Source organism: Babylonia areolata, chromosome 31, assembly GCF_041734735.1.
Source record: "Babylonia areolata isolate BAREFJ2019XMU chromosome 31, ASM4173473v1, whole genome shotgun sequence".
NCBI lineage: Eukaryota > Metazoa > Mollusca > Gastropoda > Neogastropoda > Buccinidae > Babylonia > Babylonia areolata.
Window position 1 is genome coordinate 11,817,266 of NC_134906.1, and position 16,510 is coordinate 11,833,775.

The window sequence follows — 16,510 nt, forward strand, 5'->3', positions numbered from 1 at the left end:
TAATGATATATCATATTACATACATGTGTACTATACATAACATGATAACTGCAAAAGAAGGGGGCAACTGTGCTTGCACTGGTTCGTTTTGCAATGTCATTTCATTTCAAATATCTTGCCATGAATCGGTATGGTGACCACTGACTGAGAGCATCCACTGTGTTCTTATTGCAACTTTACAATATGTAAGTAAGAAAATCAAAAACCTCCTCAGTAAAAGTCTCATGGTCAATACTTGTCTCCCATGTGCTCATGTGAAAAGTTAGTTCCCTTGCCAGCAGGCTCTTCAGAGTTTTCTCCTCCCTTATTTCTTGCATTATTTATCAGCAGTTGGGTCTTAATTAACCCCACTGTCGCGTGACTTCCCTCTTTTTCTCACCTGCACTGCGAGCAGACAATGAGGCAACAGAAGCTGCCGTAGAACCTTGCTTATCCAAGTCGATGTACAGTGCATCATCGTCATCTTCACTATCATCGTCATCGCTATCAACCAAATAATCATACTGCCATTGGTTTCTATCCTCTTCTAGAGTGTGGTGCAGTTTCTGGATATCTGCCTCGAGTTCTACTCGTTCTCTATCCATGATTTTGCGGTTCTAATATAGCTGAATCTATATTCGAAGATCTGCTATGGTCATCGCTTGGAACTTGCAAACGGAAGTACGCGCCTTTCCGAATACGCAAGGTCAAGGTAACAGGAAACGAAACAACAGCTTGTTGACAACATGGCGGAAAAAGCAGACGAGACAGTTGTGAGATACCACAGAAGACTGGACAGAACCCCTGAAAAACACTTCGAAAAGCTACCTTGTGAAGAGAAGAAATTGGTTTGTAAAATGAGAGGAGCGCTTGAAAACTGCAGGAACAAAGTGGAAGAACTGAGAGATGATATAACAGAAAAGTAAGACATGGGGAGGAAGATTGTCATTTGGATCAATGATTTACTTATTGAATGATCGATTATAAATTTATGCATGTAGACTCATCAGATCTTCATCTGTCAGTATTGTATTGACCACAAACTGTGTTGACGCAGGATGATTTGCTGTTATGCCGTAAGAGTAACATGATGTTAGAGTTCTGTGTATGACAAGACTAAGAGGCTGGATTTAGCAAGATAATACTAATAGATGTCAATTATCAGTCTGTGTAATATCTATATATGCTGTATACTGTCTGACTTGGTGTTTTGCTGATCAGCGTAGATATATGTATACCATTCATCATCTTTCTCTGTGCAGATGAATAAGCTACGCATGCAAAGTTTTTAGTATACCAGCCATATAATCCACACGGATTGATGAACAGGACTTTTACAAGACCTCAAACATCGTACAGTTCAAGTTCAAGTTATTGGTTCAGATATATCTTTAGATTCGCACATGCTGCAAGGAGGAGTTTTTGCTGCTTTTTATTTCTGGCTCAGATGTTTGTTGTCATTTCATTCCATGAGCCACTCAGCCAGTCATAAAAATTTTGAAATAATTGTATACTTAACTTACTTTGCTGTCTTCTTTTTGAATTTGAAAATTAAACAAAAGGTATTTGATATTATAAGTTTGCACATAATCCTATGCATTGTTCATTTTGTTGATATGTCATTTGTTATTCAATTAGCTATTGAAGTGATGCTGATTTTCATTTTTTGGTTGAACTGTTGTGTGATAAATCATGCGCAAACTGAATAGGCCTAGTAAAAAGAAATCAAAACTTTATTATTTTTTTCAAAATGAAAGAGAGAAGACCATAGAGGATGAAAGAAAGCGGAGAAAAGAAGCTGAGAAACGGTTACGACAACATCTTGTTGATCCTTACGGCTCACCGGAAGTGAACTCGGAACTCCGCAACCGCCTTCCTCGGGCGGGCAAAGCAGATCCTTTGCTTGACGTGCAGGAAGTAGTGGAGTCCAGTGAACACTCTGAAGCAGATGAAGAACAGCTGACAACGTCCAGAGCATCAGGGAATAAGGCTTACAGGTATGTGTCTTTTGCTATGTATTGCTTTTGTTCTTTTCTTTCAGCATGCATGGGTTGCAACTCCCATGTTCACTTGCATACATACATGTAGAAGTGTGCTTTTACTTGTATGAACACTTTTATCCCACTGTCAAGGCAGTCATACTCTGTTTTCAGGGGTGGGTATGCATGGAGAATATGTTTGTTTCCATGAACCACCAAAGACTGTAGACATGGATTACGGGATCTTTAACGTACATATTCAATGTTCAGCATGTGTATTCACATGAGGGAGGTTCAGGCACTAATAGGTTTGCACATGCACCTGGGAGAAAATCTTCACCCTGAATCCACATTCCACCAGGTGCAGTTATGATTCAAACCCAAGACCCTCAGATTGAAAGTCCATAACTATAACCACTTGATTATCATGCCTGTTAAGCATTTATTGTAAAGCAGTTTGTTTCACATTGTATGGTTTGATTGGCAGTTCTGACAAAAGAAATATTATATTTAAAAAAACAACAACAACGAAAAACCCAGGAAGGATAGAGATTTTTGCTTGTTTTTGCGAAGTACTGACATGACTAGTAATGAATAAAGAAGAATGTGCAGACTGGTTCTTCAATATAAGTATATTATAGATCTGCAAGAAAGTAGACTATGACTTCTGTTGATTCATACGCTTTTGAAAAAAAACAGCTATTCTTTTGGCAAGCTTTGCATTTTGATGGGAATATTCATATCATTAGCAAAAAAAGCAAAAACAAAAAAGAAATTTTTTTTTTTAAATAGAAAGATATGTTTTGTTTAAAGATTGGTCAGCAGTTTATGTTGATAAGAGATAATATTACAGAGTGTATTGGTCGGCAGTTTATGTTGATAAGAGATAATATTACAAAATGTATTGGTGAATACTGGATAGACAAATAATGATAATATTTTAATAAGTGCTTTAAATATTCTGCAGAAGGAGGAAGGTGGGAGAATGGTAAAGATGCTTATCTGCCCATACAGTTTTCTTGAGGGAGTCTGGGTTTGAATCCTGGTTTCATCCTTTCTGTGAAGTTTGACTGGAAAAGCAAATCTGAATATTTAGTCCTTTGGATCAGACAATAATAATGATAAGAAACTATAGGGAGAGCTGGACAGTACAAGGTCTTCAGAGAAGAAGCCCCCCTCAGTCAAGTGTTTCGGCCCTTAACTCCTTACACTCCAGGGGGGCCAGGCCGCACCCAGGTCATGACTCCTGGATGCCTTTGTATTGCCCCCTTTTCTTCTTTTTTTCCTGGTCCTCAGCAGGTTCGAACCGCGCCTCCAGGGTGGTCGCCCACTCAGGACTGAGTCACCTTTTCTGGCAGAATCATACGCCTAATTTAATCCTTATGAAGTTTACTTTCATTCCCCCTTGACCAGATCCAGCTGGAACTCTTTCTGCTGCTTCTGCCATTGCCTTAAGAGCCCATGTCCTCTCTCTGCCAGAAATCGACAGCTGTTTCATGAGGCTGTAGGCATATGCACCCACAAACCCTCTTGCACCAATCTCTATGGCGGGAACTGTGGCTTGGAAGACAGATTCTCTCAGGCTGCTGGCTAGACTTGCATACTTCTTGGTCTTGTAGATGTAGGCTTCCTCCATTCTGCTTTCATATAGCACAGTGAGCTCAGTCAGAACCGCTTGTTTCATTGCCTTGGAGTGGAGTACTGTGTCAGGTCTCATGCTGCTCTTGCTGATGATTTCCGGGTGTTTCTTCCCTTTTGGTAGATCAGCGGTACATTCTCAATCTTTGGCACCATCAAGCAGCCCACATTTCCATGCTTTGGAAACTTTGGATGCTGTTCCTGGCCAGACTTTATTGCCTTCTGCTAAGTGGAACTCTACTGGAACTTCTGGTGGGGTTGGTGCTACTTGGACAGTGCTCATCACGTGTGCAATTTCTTTTAGCACTTGGTTGTGCCTCCATGTGTACCGTCCTTGGCTCAACGCCGCTTTGCATGAGCTGAGGACATGTTCCACTGTTTGTTTGCCATGGCAGAATGGGCACACAGGGTCATCTGCTTTCCCTCATTTCACCAAGTTTGTATTCGAGGGAAGGAGGTCATACACAGATCTTAGGATGAAGCTGATCCTCAGAGGGGCCATGTTTCACATGTCACTCCAGCTGAGGCTCCTTTGGAGTGCATTTTCCCATGTTGTCCTCTGCTCCTACTGGCCTTGCTGGACTGCCTTGTGGACTCATTTACCGTAATTTATAATTTATTGATTTGTTGATTTTCTAATGACTTGATTTGTGACTGCATTTTATTTGTTTGACAGTTCACTCAGCCCCAAAGGAGCCAAGCGCAGTAATAAGTCAGTTCGGCGAGTTCTGAGTAAGTTTTTTTTAATTTCATTTGCTTTGATTCAGTATTTTTTCAAAAACATAAAACTTTAAACTCTGCTTGAATCAGTTTATGCAATACTATGCATAATATGTTTATATCATGCCAGTGATTTAAAGATAAAAATCTTTGAATGTGGATTTAGAAATGAAAGTAAAACATAGTGGAGATTTTAAGGATTCATAGTCTCTGAAATGAAAATCACACATGCTTTGTGAATGGGAGTACAACAGTTTGTGAAAAAAAAGAAAAGACCCCCATCAAAAAAACAAAAGCAAAACAAACAAACAAAAGATCCACTAATGTTAATGAAGAACTATTTGGGATACAGATGTAATGCATTCACTTTGTTTCATTAGCATCTAACAAACAAACAAAAGATCCACTAATGTTAATGAAGAACTATTTGGGATATAGATGTAATACATTCACTGTTTCATTAGCATCTAACAAACAAACAAAAGATCCACTAATGTTAATGAAGAACTATTTGGGATACAGATGTAAAACATTCACTTTATTTCATTAGCATTTAACAAACAAACAAAAGATCCACTAATATTAATGAAGAACAATTTGGGATATAGATGTAATACATTCACTGTTTCATTAGCATCTAACAAACAAACAAAAGATCCACTAATGTTAATGAAGAACTATTTGGGATACAGATGTAAAACATTCACTTTATTTCATTAGCATCTAACAGACAGGAAAATATATGTAATTCATTCAGTTGATTACACTTGCATAACAGAAAGAAAATAAATGAAGTACATTCAGTTGACTACATTTGCATAAGAGAAAGAAAAATATCATGAACTCCAGCAAGAGGGAAAATGTATACTTTAAGAAGAAGAAAAAATCTGTGGTGGTTGTACGTTTCAGACTTTCAGCCCCCGCCAAGGACACCGCACCACAGCCAAAACGGTGCGAACCAGGGCTCTGATACGGAAGGCAGCGGGACAGAAGCCGAGGACGCCCACCATCACAGAGAAGCCAGGAGCAGGCAGCGACGAGGAAGGATAAAGTCCCATCACTCTGCTGCCGAGCCTTCCTCCACCTTCCCTCCTCCTCACTACCGACACTACGCACCACCAGGGATGCCCGCCTACCCTGTGGGTCACTACCCGTCACCGATGTACGCGGCGCCTTTCTCTCTGACGCCGTGGAGTTCCGTGAGTTCTCTGGGTGTGATGCCACCCGCCTACCACCCGGTGGGGGCGGGGCAGGCAAGAGCGGGGATCCCTCTGTCGCGGTCCTTCCCTCTGCTGAACGGGGAACTGGCTGCTGGAGGTTTTGGAGCCAGTGCTGCTGGTCTGCCTGGAGGTATGGGCCGAGTTTGTGTGTGTGTGTGTGTGTGTGTGTGTAGGCATTCACATTGGGAATGTGTAATTGTGTATGTTTGAGCTTGAGAGGATGGTGAGGGGTAACACTGAAACAATGAGACAGTGAGGAATGCAGGAACCAAGGCTGGGACATTGTTCCAGTGTGTGTGTGTGTGTGTGTGTGTGAGTGTCTGTGTCAGTGTGTGTGTGTGCATGATGGGGGAAAACACAAATCAGCTGAAGAAGCAGCAGAGTTTAGAAGGTGTTTTCCCCGGTGACTTGTGATGTGTGTCTGACCACGTGCATGCTACCATGAGCAGCGTTTCCCTTTACTTTGTGTTATGAACAGGATGGGGGGGCACATCAGCAAAGTGGTCCGAGCACTGTATTTTTCACACTGAGGGCCCTGGGTGTGGTCTCTGTTAATGGCAGTTGGTAGGTTGAGGGTGGAGAATGATGTGCTGACTTGTTAGTGCTTTAACCCTTTCACTGCCATGGTCGCATTTCGGCACCAGCTAGGTAAAGCACCCATGTCACTGAAATGCAGCCAGTCGATGGGCTTTTTGTGCATTAACCTAATGCTCTTAATTTTCAGTGGTAGGATTGGCCATTTTTTTCTACACATCACAGGGGAATCCCCAGCTATTCTTAGACACCATCTTTTCTGTGGTTCCTGCACAAGGTTAATTTGCACTCTAAACTGACTGGCGGTGAAAGGGTTAATCCCCTTCTTGTGTGTACCCATGTAGGAGATCAGTTATGTGCACGTTAAATACCTTAGAATCCATGTCAGTGTGTGATGGGTTGTGGAAACATGCACATACTCAGCATGTCCTCTCCCAGAAACCGAGTATGGCTGCCTAATCAGTACATGGCAGGGTGATAAGTCATGATTGCATGTATCAACCCACTTATTGATGTTAGTTCGCATGGCAGTTGCAGCCCATAAACACTAAAGTTACAAGCAGACTTTTTTTTTTTTTTAATACTTTTAAGTCTCATTTTTATCTTGTCATTTAGGCAGCCGTGTTTTGTTTTCAGGGGCAGTAGTGTTGTTTCAGTTTCTGTAAACCCACTGAACGATGGTGTTGATTACAGACCCACAAGATTCGAGTCTGTTGCATGAAGCACAAACATTGTAAAGATGCAAGTTTTTAAAAAAGTCTGTTGTGGAAATGCTTCTACTGTTTCTCCTCTTCCATATTCATGGGTGGATGGTAGAAAAAGAACTGAATGGGAACAGCTGTACCTGTGGGAAGCTGGCAAAGACGGCTCAAGACGGGCAGCTGTGGAGATCTTCCGGTCATGGCCTTTTGTGCCACAGGGCATGAGCAGGGTGAACGAAATCATAAGCTGTATATTTTTGGGCTGCATCTCATACATTTTCTGATTTTGAATCACATTGTATATTATTGTCCAGCCAGCCACAAGTGACCGTCTCTAAGGGAAGAAATCGCGTCAAGAAACAAAAGCAGTCAAAAAGAAAGCTCACCTTCCTAAATCATTTGATCAGTTGCATCACCAAAAAGTTGTTCAAGATAAATGAAACAGTAAACTCCCCCGAAAACGGAGTATGGCAGCATACATGGTGGGGTAAAAACAGTCATACACATAAAAAGCCCACTCGTGTATATGAGTGAATGTGGGAGAAACGGGTGAAACTGTCACATACAAGGCACACTAATGCAAAAAGAAACCCAGACATACGTATGCACATGCAGAATATTAAAGTACACAACAAATGTCCATCATTAGAAAACCCCCACACAAAAGAAGCATGAATGGGACTATTCCTATCTCCTTTTTCTTTATCACACAATGTATTCTTTTCTATTTGAATATTTCACTCTGCTACCATCAATATTACTATCATTATTAGTATGATTAGTATGATGATTATTATTTTATTTATGTTTTTTGTGATTTTTCTCTGTCAATGAAGAAAGCCACGTGCAGAGCACAAAAAAAAAGTATTTTAAACAAAAGAAAAAAGGGGACCCCCCGCATCCCCCCCCCCCGCCTGCCTGTCGTTGCTGCCATTAAAAACAACAACAACAACATTTTAGAAACTTATGACACAGATGCAATAATGTTATCAATTGTTAAATATGCCTCACTGTTTTTGTGGGTGGATTGTAGGTGCCGCAGAAAAGACGCAGCCTTCATGTTCAGCAGACTCTGTCGGCGCCTCAGCGTTGAACCCAGACTCACATCCCTCCCAACCCCTTGTGGCTGCCAGCACAAATAACCAGGCGCCGCCAAGCTCGGAACTTCACAGCTCCCCAGCTCAAAAGCCGTCAAACCCTTTTGAGCAGAACCCTGCTGCTCAGAAGTCAGCTGTCCCCGCCTCAGAGCTGTTTTCTCAAAGCGCGAGCAGCATGGGGTCGTCTTCTTACCAGGGCCTTCCTGCGGCTCTTCCCAGGGAGAGTGAGGGTCGTGTCGGGGACGGTGAGCGTTTCTTGCCGTCTTTCTCTCATGCGGGGGTTCCGGCATTCCCCATGCCTCTGCTGCATGCAGGTGGGAGCAGTCCCCTGATGGATGTGTCGGCACGTCACACTTCGCTGCTGCAGGATGAGGTTGGACGACTGAAGGACTCGAATCAGCAAGTGGGTGGATGGTGTTTTTATGTTATTTAAAAAAAAAAGTAAATAATAATATACATGTGATAAGATGTATGTGTCAGTTTAGCTTAGTTCATTTTGATTTTATAATAGATATACACACAACATACCAGCCACCATGGCGAAGTGGTTAGCGTCGCAGACTTACAGCTGGGTGGGATGCGGGTTCGATTCCCAGTGGAAGTGGGTTTTTCCCCCCCCTGCGGCTGGTTCCTACTCAGAGCTAAGTGTGCTGTGGGCTTGAATGGGAAGACCGGGACCACTCAGTTGAGTATCAGCCACTTCACGGATGCGTCTCTAGGAGTGTCGCTCAAATTCCCTGACCAACACTGCCAGTGTCTGTATCACTCGGGCCTGGTTAACGCCTGGGTATCATATGAAAGAAAGCATAGAGTACAGCCTTATCACATAGTCTCAAACTTAAAAGGACCTCCATAGCAACATTGTCATCATCACCATCCTCCTTCTTCATCATCAGTAATGAAAAAAGAGAAGTGACTCGGCAGCAGTGTAGGGTCTCCTCAGGTGTGTGGCTTCCTGGCGACCTAACTCCCTGTGATCTGCCGACACTGGGACCGCGATGGGCAAACCCAGGTGTGGTTGTGTATGGGGGATTCAGATTGAGCGGCGTGGGAGGAATGCTACTGAAATGGCGCAGATCATGGGACAAAAAAGAAAAGAAGATACACACACAAAATAACATACAAGGTGGTTGGTGTGATTGGTGTCTGTGTGGACTGTGCACTGGCTGTGGCGATCTGTGTGTGTGTGTGTGTGTGTGTGTGTGTGTGTGTGTGTGTGTGTGTATTTGTGTGTGTGTGTGTGTGTGTGTGTGTGTGTGTGTGTGTATTTGTGTCCATGATAAACTTGAACTTTGGCATTTTCTCAGCACCCACAACTTGCATGGAAACCAAAGTTGGCATATGAACAAGACCTTTAAAGTCACCCCTTTTGTGATGATATGGTAAGCAGAGTGAGAGGTCAAAGGTGAAGGTCTGGCAAAACAGAAGAAATCTAATTTATGGAGACTATCTTACATACAATTTCATTCGAACTTCGTCTTATGACTGGTTAATAATTACAACACTATTTTTAAAGAAATTCAAAATCAGAGGTTAAAGGTCAAGATTACAACCTGGCATATCATACTGATAGTAAATATTTCTCCATGCAGGAAAGAGGTCGTCTACATATAATCTTCAACAAATTTGGTTCAATGATTGGTCACAGTGAAAGCAAAACCCATGAAAAGAAACAAGGTCAAAGGTCAAGGTCACCATGTGGCTTGTTGGGAAAATGTGAAAGCATGAAAGAAGTTTACTTTTTCAACCAGTTTTTATTCAGTATGGTATACCATATGGTGATATATTTTGGCCAGAGCATCACTGTTTTAAAAGAAAAAAAAAGATTTAGAAGTCAAATGTCATGGTTACATCAATGTGTCTTTTTGCCAGATTATCTTCTTTCTTTTTTTAGCAGTGGGTTTTGAAGGCCTTGCCCCTCTCATTACATCATCTGTTCCAGATGGTAATATTTTTGGGGTTGGCACACATGTATGCTTCAGCAGTAAAGGGTTTAATGTGTGTGTGTGTGTGTGTGTGTGTGTGCATGTTGATGTTTCAGCTGGCAGAGAAGCTGGCCATGTGTACCAAAGAGGTGGAGACGCTTAAGCTGCAGATACTGACGGAGACCCCTAAGGACGGCACGCTGGATTCTGTTGCTGCCCAGAAGTTGGCAGGTTTGTGTGAAAATGCATGGGTTGGAGTGTTTTTTGTATAAGATATATTTTTTAATTATTTCTTCTTCTTCTTCTTCGTTCGTGGGCTGCAACTCCCACATTCACTTGTATGTGCATGAGTGGGCTTTTACGTGTATGTCCGTTTTTTACCCCGCCGTGTAGGCAGCTATACTCCGATTTCGGGGGTGTGCATGCTGGGTATGTTCTTGTTTCCATGACCCACCGAGTGCTGACATGCATAACAGGATCTTCGATGTGCATGTTTGATCTTCTGCTTGTGTATACACACAAAGGGGGTTTCGGGCACAAGCAGGTCTGAACATATGTTGACCTGGGAGATTGGAAAAATCTCCACCCTTTACCCACCAGGCGCCGTTACCGAGATTCGAACCCGGGACACTCAGATTGAAAGTCCAACTTGGCTATTGCACCAGTCTGTCTTTTATTATTTCTATTTCAGTAGTGTTATTGTTGCTTCTATGATTATTATTGTTTGTACTGGTACTAGAAGTAATAGTATTTTCATATTCACATTATTGCGATTTACTGATGGAGATCCCAAAGATAGATTCCATCACAGCCAAGAATCTGGCAGGTTTGTGTGAAAATGCATGAGTTGGAGTATTTTTGCATAAGTTACATTTTTGTTATTTTTATTTTAGTAATGATGTTGTTGTTACTACTGCTATTACTATTGTTAGATTCGCATTTTGGCAATTTAAAAAAAAAAGTTTTTTCTCTTTATTTTATTTTGTTTTGGTGATAAGACATGCACACACTTCAGCAAAGCGGCCCCCTGGACCCAAGCCACAGACTTTTCAGTATCACAAAAATCAGTCACTCTTGCCCCATGAAAATGGTATATTCTTCACTTTTTCTGGGAATGTTATTTATTCAGTTTTATTTTACATCCCTTGTCATTGATCTTGGGGAACTAGGGATGTGTGGTGGGATGGTTGATTGACGGAGGTAGGCTAGGGATAGCTTGGTGGAGATAGGCTAGGGATAGCTTGATGGAGGTAGGCTAGGGATAGCTTGGTGGGGGTAGGCTAGGGATAGCTTGGTGGAGGTAGGCTAGGGATAGCTTGGTGGAGATAGGCTAGGGATAGCTTGGTAGGGGTAGGCTAGGGATAGCTTGGTGGGGGTAGGCTAGGGATAGCTTGAGGGAGGTAGGCTAGGGATAGCTTGGTGGGGGTAGGCTAGGGATAGCTTGGTGGGGGTAGGCTAGGGATAGCTTGAGGAGGTAGGCTAGGGATAGCTTGGTGGGGGTAGGCTAGGGATAGCTTGGTGGGGGTAGGCTAGGGATAGCTTGAGGAGGTAGGCTAGGGATAGCTTGATGGATGTAGGCTAGGGATAGCTTGATGGATGTAGGCTAGGGATAGCTTGGTGGAGATAGGCTAGGGATAGCTTGGTGGAGGTAGGCTAGGGATAGCTTGGTGGGGGTAGGCTAGGGATAGTTGTTGCAGGTAGGCTAGGGATAGCTTAACCCCTAGGCTGCCTGCATGACGAGATAACTCGTCATGGCAAGCATGTATGCTTCGCTGCCTGCATGATTCGATAACTTGTCATCGAAATATTCTGACTTTTCCCTGCTTTGCATTCAGTTCGTTGACAAAAATGCTGGTAGCTTTAGCTTGGGGAATCTTTCTGGATTCTATTCATAGCTAGAAACACCATCTGCGTCATAAGGCAGTCCTTTATTTGAACGTTTTGGTTGGGTTACTGGCCGCAGTCTTTGCCTGGCTCCTCACCTCGCTCGCTCAACAAAATGTCGGACTGACTCCATGCTCAAGACATGCGCTCGTGGCGAACTAAATCAGCCAAGATTACTTTCTTTAGCTAATGCTCAGAAAGAATTGGAGCATAAATTCGAAGGAGAAGACAGTGGTGAACATTTATAGGACGATTTGATAGAAAATAAAGGGAGCAATCAAGAGAGTGGCCAAGATACAACTATCAGTGAGTGATGCAGGCTGTTCAACTGTAGCAGACGAATTTTTAGCAGGGCACCGCATGAGCTATTTTCTTGGCACTCAGCCAACGCGGTCTGATGAAGTGACGGTGTGAGAGGGGTGAAGAGGAGGGGGGTGGAGACTGAGGGGGCGTGGCCTCACATCCATATTATCACTTGCAGAAGTCACAATGCATCTATTTCTTTTTCAGTTTTTTTATATTGTGGTTGTTCTAGTATGATTTTGTGTGTGCAGATATCCATTTGTCCAGAAAATATGATATTTTTGTGCAAATTACCAGACTAATGTTTGTAATGAACAAGTTGAAAATGTGACAAAAAACAAAACACTGATTTCAAAACAACAGCATGTCACTTAAAATGCATAAAATGGGAAAACATCATGTGTTTTGTATTCTTTATTCATTTCCCTTTCAGAAAATATATACTTTTATGGGTCTTTCTCCAATAACAAAGAGCACAGAATTTTTTGAAAATTTATACCCGTTTTTTGTGAAAAAACCCTGGCAAATAGATTTCACTTAAATTTTATTTTCCTGGCAGCGAAAGGGTTAATGGATGTAGGCTAGGGATAGCTTAATGGATGTAGGCTAGGGATAGCTTGTAGTAGGGAGGCTAGGGATAGCTTAATGGATGTAGGCTAGGGATAGCTTGGTGGATGTAGGCTAGGGATAGATGGATGTAGGCTAGGGATAGATGGATGTAGGCTAGGGATAGCTTGATGGGGGTAGGCTAGGGATAGCTTGATGGAGGTAGGCTAGGGATAGTTTAATGGGTGTAGGCTAGGGATAGCTTGTTGCAGGTAGGCTAGGGATAGCTTAATGGATGTAGGCTAGGGATAGCTTAATGGATGTAGGCTAGGGATAGTTTGTAGCAGGTAGGTTAGGGATAGCTTGAGTGAGGTAGGCTAGGGATAGTTTGATGGAGGTAGGCTAGGGATAGCTTGAGTGAGGTAGGCTAGGGATAGTTTGATGGAGTTAGGCTAGGGATAGCTTGAGTGAGGTAGGCTAGGGATAGCTTGAGGAAGGCACAGGTAAGCGAGGGTTAGCAAAGTCTAATGTGATTACATTTTCGTCCTACGTTCTTTAGCTGTCATTCACAATACAAGCGCAGTCTAAAGTCTTTTACTTTTAGATTATTTATTTTGATTGGGAGAAGTTAGAGCACCAAGGAAAACAAAATGTGCAGTTGATCTTTGAATTATAATCTAATTTTTCTCTACAAACTCAGCTATTAGGGAGCGTATCAGGCAAAAGCCATGAGACATTTTTGTATATCCTTATGTAGTTCCATTATTGTTAAATTTTCTCATGCACTTCCAAAGGAGAAATCCACTTGTGATCTGTTCTTGTTTCCCATGCTTTCTAAACTGCACAAATTCTTTAAGTTTTCATTAAGTTTCATGTGTAGTCGGTTATTATGTCCAATGCTTTTTTTCTTTTTTTTTTTTTTAAAAAAGAGCAAATTGATAAAGGAAATGACACCATCCATGTTCCTGCCAGGCTGTGTTTTTTTTGTCTTAAAAAAAAAAAAAAAATTTTCATTATACCCCCCCCCCCCCCCCCAATTTTTTCCCTCTTGTTTTCCTTTTCCTCTCTCCTTTTCTTCTTTTTTTCCCTATGTATGTGAAAGCGTGTGTGTGTGTGTGTGTGTGTGTGATTTCCACCAGACTTAATGTCGGAGGTCCGGGCGGCGGAGAAGCGGCGACGGGAAGCGATGGAGGCCAGAGTCGCTCAAGCGGAACAGGCCAAGGAGCAGGTGATCCGCGACTTTGAGAACACCCTGCTGAGGGCCAGTATAGAGAAAGGGTATGTATAGCTGCAGTCCCAGTTGGAGGTTTTTTTGTGTTTTTAAAAACTTTTTTTTATTAATGTTGTGACAGTACATTTGCCAGTATTTTTTTTCTTTTCGTTTCTTGACCTTGACCACCTTTGGTGGTCTGGAGGCTAGTCATTCAGATGTGACGAGGCCCCCGTGTGTGAACGTGTTCTTCGGCGACAAAAAGGGTTGCCCCTGGTAAAATTCTGCAGAAAAATAAATCCACTGTTTGCAGGCAGAAAAAATAAAGAAAAAAGAAAAGATAAAGAAATTGGTGGCGATGCACTCTCCCTACAGGGAGAGCAGCCTGAATCTCGCACAGAGAAATCTGTTGTGAGAAAAATGAATACAATACAATACAATACAAAACAATACAATACAATACAATATGGTTTCAGTTTCTCGAGGAGGCGTCACTGCGTTCGGACATATCCATATATGCTACACCACATCAGCTAGGCAGATGCTTGACAGCGGCATGACCCAACGTGCTTGTCAGGCCTTCAGTGCATGCTTATATGTTTGTGCACGTATCAGAGTGGATTTCTTTTTACATAATTTAGCCAGAGGACAACACTCTCGTTGCCATGGATTCTTATTCAGTGCGCCAAGTGCGTGTTGCACACGGGGCCTCGGTTTATCGTCTCATCCGAAAGACTAGACGCTTAGTTTCATTTTCCAGTCAAACTTGGGAGAAAGGGCGAGAGCGGGATTAGAACCCACACCCTGATGGACTGTCTGTATTGGCAGCTGAGCATCTTAACCATTCTGCCACCTTCCTTCAATACAGTACAATACAGTACAATACAATACAATACAATACAATACAATACAAGGCAAGGCAAGGCAAGGCAAGGCAAGGCAATGCAGTATAACACAATGCAGTATAACGCAATCCAATCCAATTCAATACAATACAGTACAGTACAATGCAATGATGCAATGCAATGCAATGCAGTACAATGCAATATGCAGTCTGTGCCCCTTATGCTTGGGAGATCTGAAAGGGATGTAAGGAAGGTCATAAAAGTACACTGAACACAAGCGGTGAGCTCACCTCAGTTGTTATAACCCAGCATCTATATACACATTACCCAATTTGGGAGGTTGTGAACACTTTACTGGGATTTTTTTTTTTACCTAGCAAGTTTTTGATAATAACCATCATCAGTCAGTTCCTGTGTATTCAGTTTGAATAATCATCACCTGTTGGGTAAGGTCTGGCCGCCGCCTGACGATGAAGGACCTGTCGTCCGCGTCAGAAACGGAAGAGTCTGACTCTGAGGAAGATGAAGAAGGGGAAGGAATGAAGGTATGGTATTGTTCGTCTTTCGTTGTTGTTGTGGATGTTGTTGCTCTCACCTTTCTTCTGCGTTCACCTGTATGCACACGAGTGGGCTTTTACGTATATGACCGTTTTTACCCCGCCATGTAGGCAGCCATACTCCGTTTTCAGGGGTGTGCATGCTGGGTATGTTCTTGTTTCCATAACCCACCGAACGCCGACATGGATTACAGGATCTTTAACGTGCGTATTTGATCTTCTGCTTGCATATACACACGAAGGGGGTTCAGGCACTAGCAGGTCTGCACATATGTTGACCTGGGAGATCGTAAAAATCTCCACCCTTTACCCACCAGGCGCCGTCACTATGATTCGAACCCGGGACCCTCAGATTGACAGTCCAACGCTTTAACCACTCGGTTATTGCACCCGTCGCTCTCACCTTTCCTTTTGTAGCAGTTTCTTTTTTCTTTTTTTTTTAACTTAAAAAAAAAATTTTGTGAAGACAAATCGACCAACAAAATACGAAAAAACTTAGCCGTATGAAGAGCACAGGAACAGGAGTCATGATGGCTGCCGGAAAAAGAGGGCGCTAGCCAGCGGGACAAAGGGGAGGTTACCTACTTCTGGGAGGTTATCGGCCGTAGTTACTTTCGTTTTCTCTGCATAGGCGGATAGTAGTTTGCACAGGACAGGAATATCAGACCCCTGCCGGAGTCTGCACTAGTTGGGTCACGGTAAGTATGTTATTTAAACGTAATTTTAGATAGAAAATTTCCTTTTGCAAAGACATGTATACAATACAGAGAACAGTATGAAACAAACAATATAAAACGAACAGTAGCATTCAGAGAAAGACAAAACAAAATAAAAGTGATGTATAAAAAAAAACAGCAACAACAACATAAAAAAATACAGAAAAAAAAGAAACTTGTCCAATCATTCAATCAATCAATGTTTACACTTTATTGATTGCAGTAATCATGATGATTTAAGATGACATTGTGATGGAAGAGAGTTTTTGTTTAGTTCCTGTGATCATTGCTTCAGTTTTGTCCGCGTTCAGTTGTAACTTATTTAGAGTCATCCAGTTTTGAATGTCCAGGAAGCAGTTGGATGTTTCTTGCAAGAGCGACAACAATTTTTCAGGGGTATCACTCTTCTGGAGTTGAGCGTCATAAGAATGATGACTGACATTTTCCCTCTCTCTGCCAGTTGAGGGCAGATGACCACAAATGATAGATAAAAAGAAACGTGCACAATGAAAAAAAGTATATTAAAAAAAAAAACCCCGAAATGAACAACAGCGTTTTCCCTCCCTCTCTCTGCCAGGAGTTGAGGGCAGATGACCCCCACCACCCAGCCCCCCCACCCAGGGAGAGCGGGGACGCGGGCCGACTGGCCTCCTTGA

General features: G+C 42.4%; 2 protein-coding genes across 2 annotated transcripts in view; one reads left to right on the forward strand and one right to left on the reverse strand.

The window, feature by feature from the left end:
- The window catches only part of LOC143275898 (uncharacterized), a 58,597-nt gene extending 57,951 nt beyond the window's left edge, over positions 1–646 (reverse strand). Inside the window, exon 1 of the mRNA XM_076580223.1 lies at positions 380–646. Coding sequence (XP_076436338.1) covers positions 380–584 — 205 coding nt within the window. The 5' untranslated portion in view covers positions 585–646. The remainder of the gene's footprint in view (positions 1–379) is intronic.
- A 105-nt stretch (positions 647–751) lies between these two features.
- Positions 752–16,510, forward strand: part of LOC143275980 (uncharacterized) — a 26,131-nt gene continuing 10,372 nt past the window's right edge. Inside the window, exons 1-9 of the mRNA XM_076580340.1 lie at positions 752–901; positions 1,737–1,976; positions 4,273–4,328; positions 5,226–5,666; positions 7,805–8,271; positions 9,910–10,024; positions 13,666–13,804; positions 15,033–15,126; positions 16,432–16,510. The exon at positions 16,432–16,510 is cut by the window's right edge and continues 104 nt beyond it. Coding sequence (XP_076436455.1) covers positions 837–901; positions 1,737–1,976; positions 4,273–4,328; positions 5,226–5,666; positions 7,805–8,271; positions 9,910–10,024; positions 13,666–13,804; positions 15,033–15,126; positions 16,432–16,510 — 1,696 coding nt within the window. The 5' untranslated portion in view covers positions 752–836. The remainder of the gene's footprint in view (positions 902–1,736; positions 1,977–4,272; positions 4,329–5,225; positions 5,667–7,804; positions 8,272–9,909; positions 10,025–13,665; positions 13,805–15,032; positions 15,127–16,431) is intronic.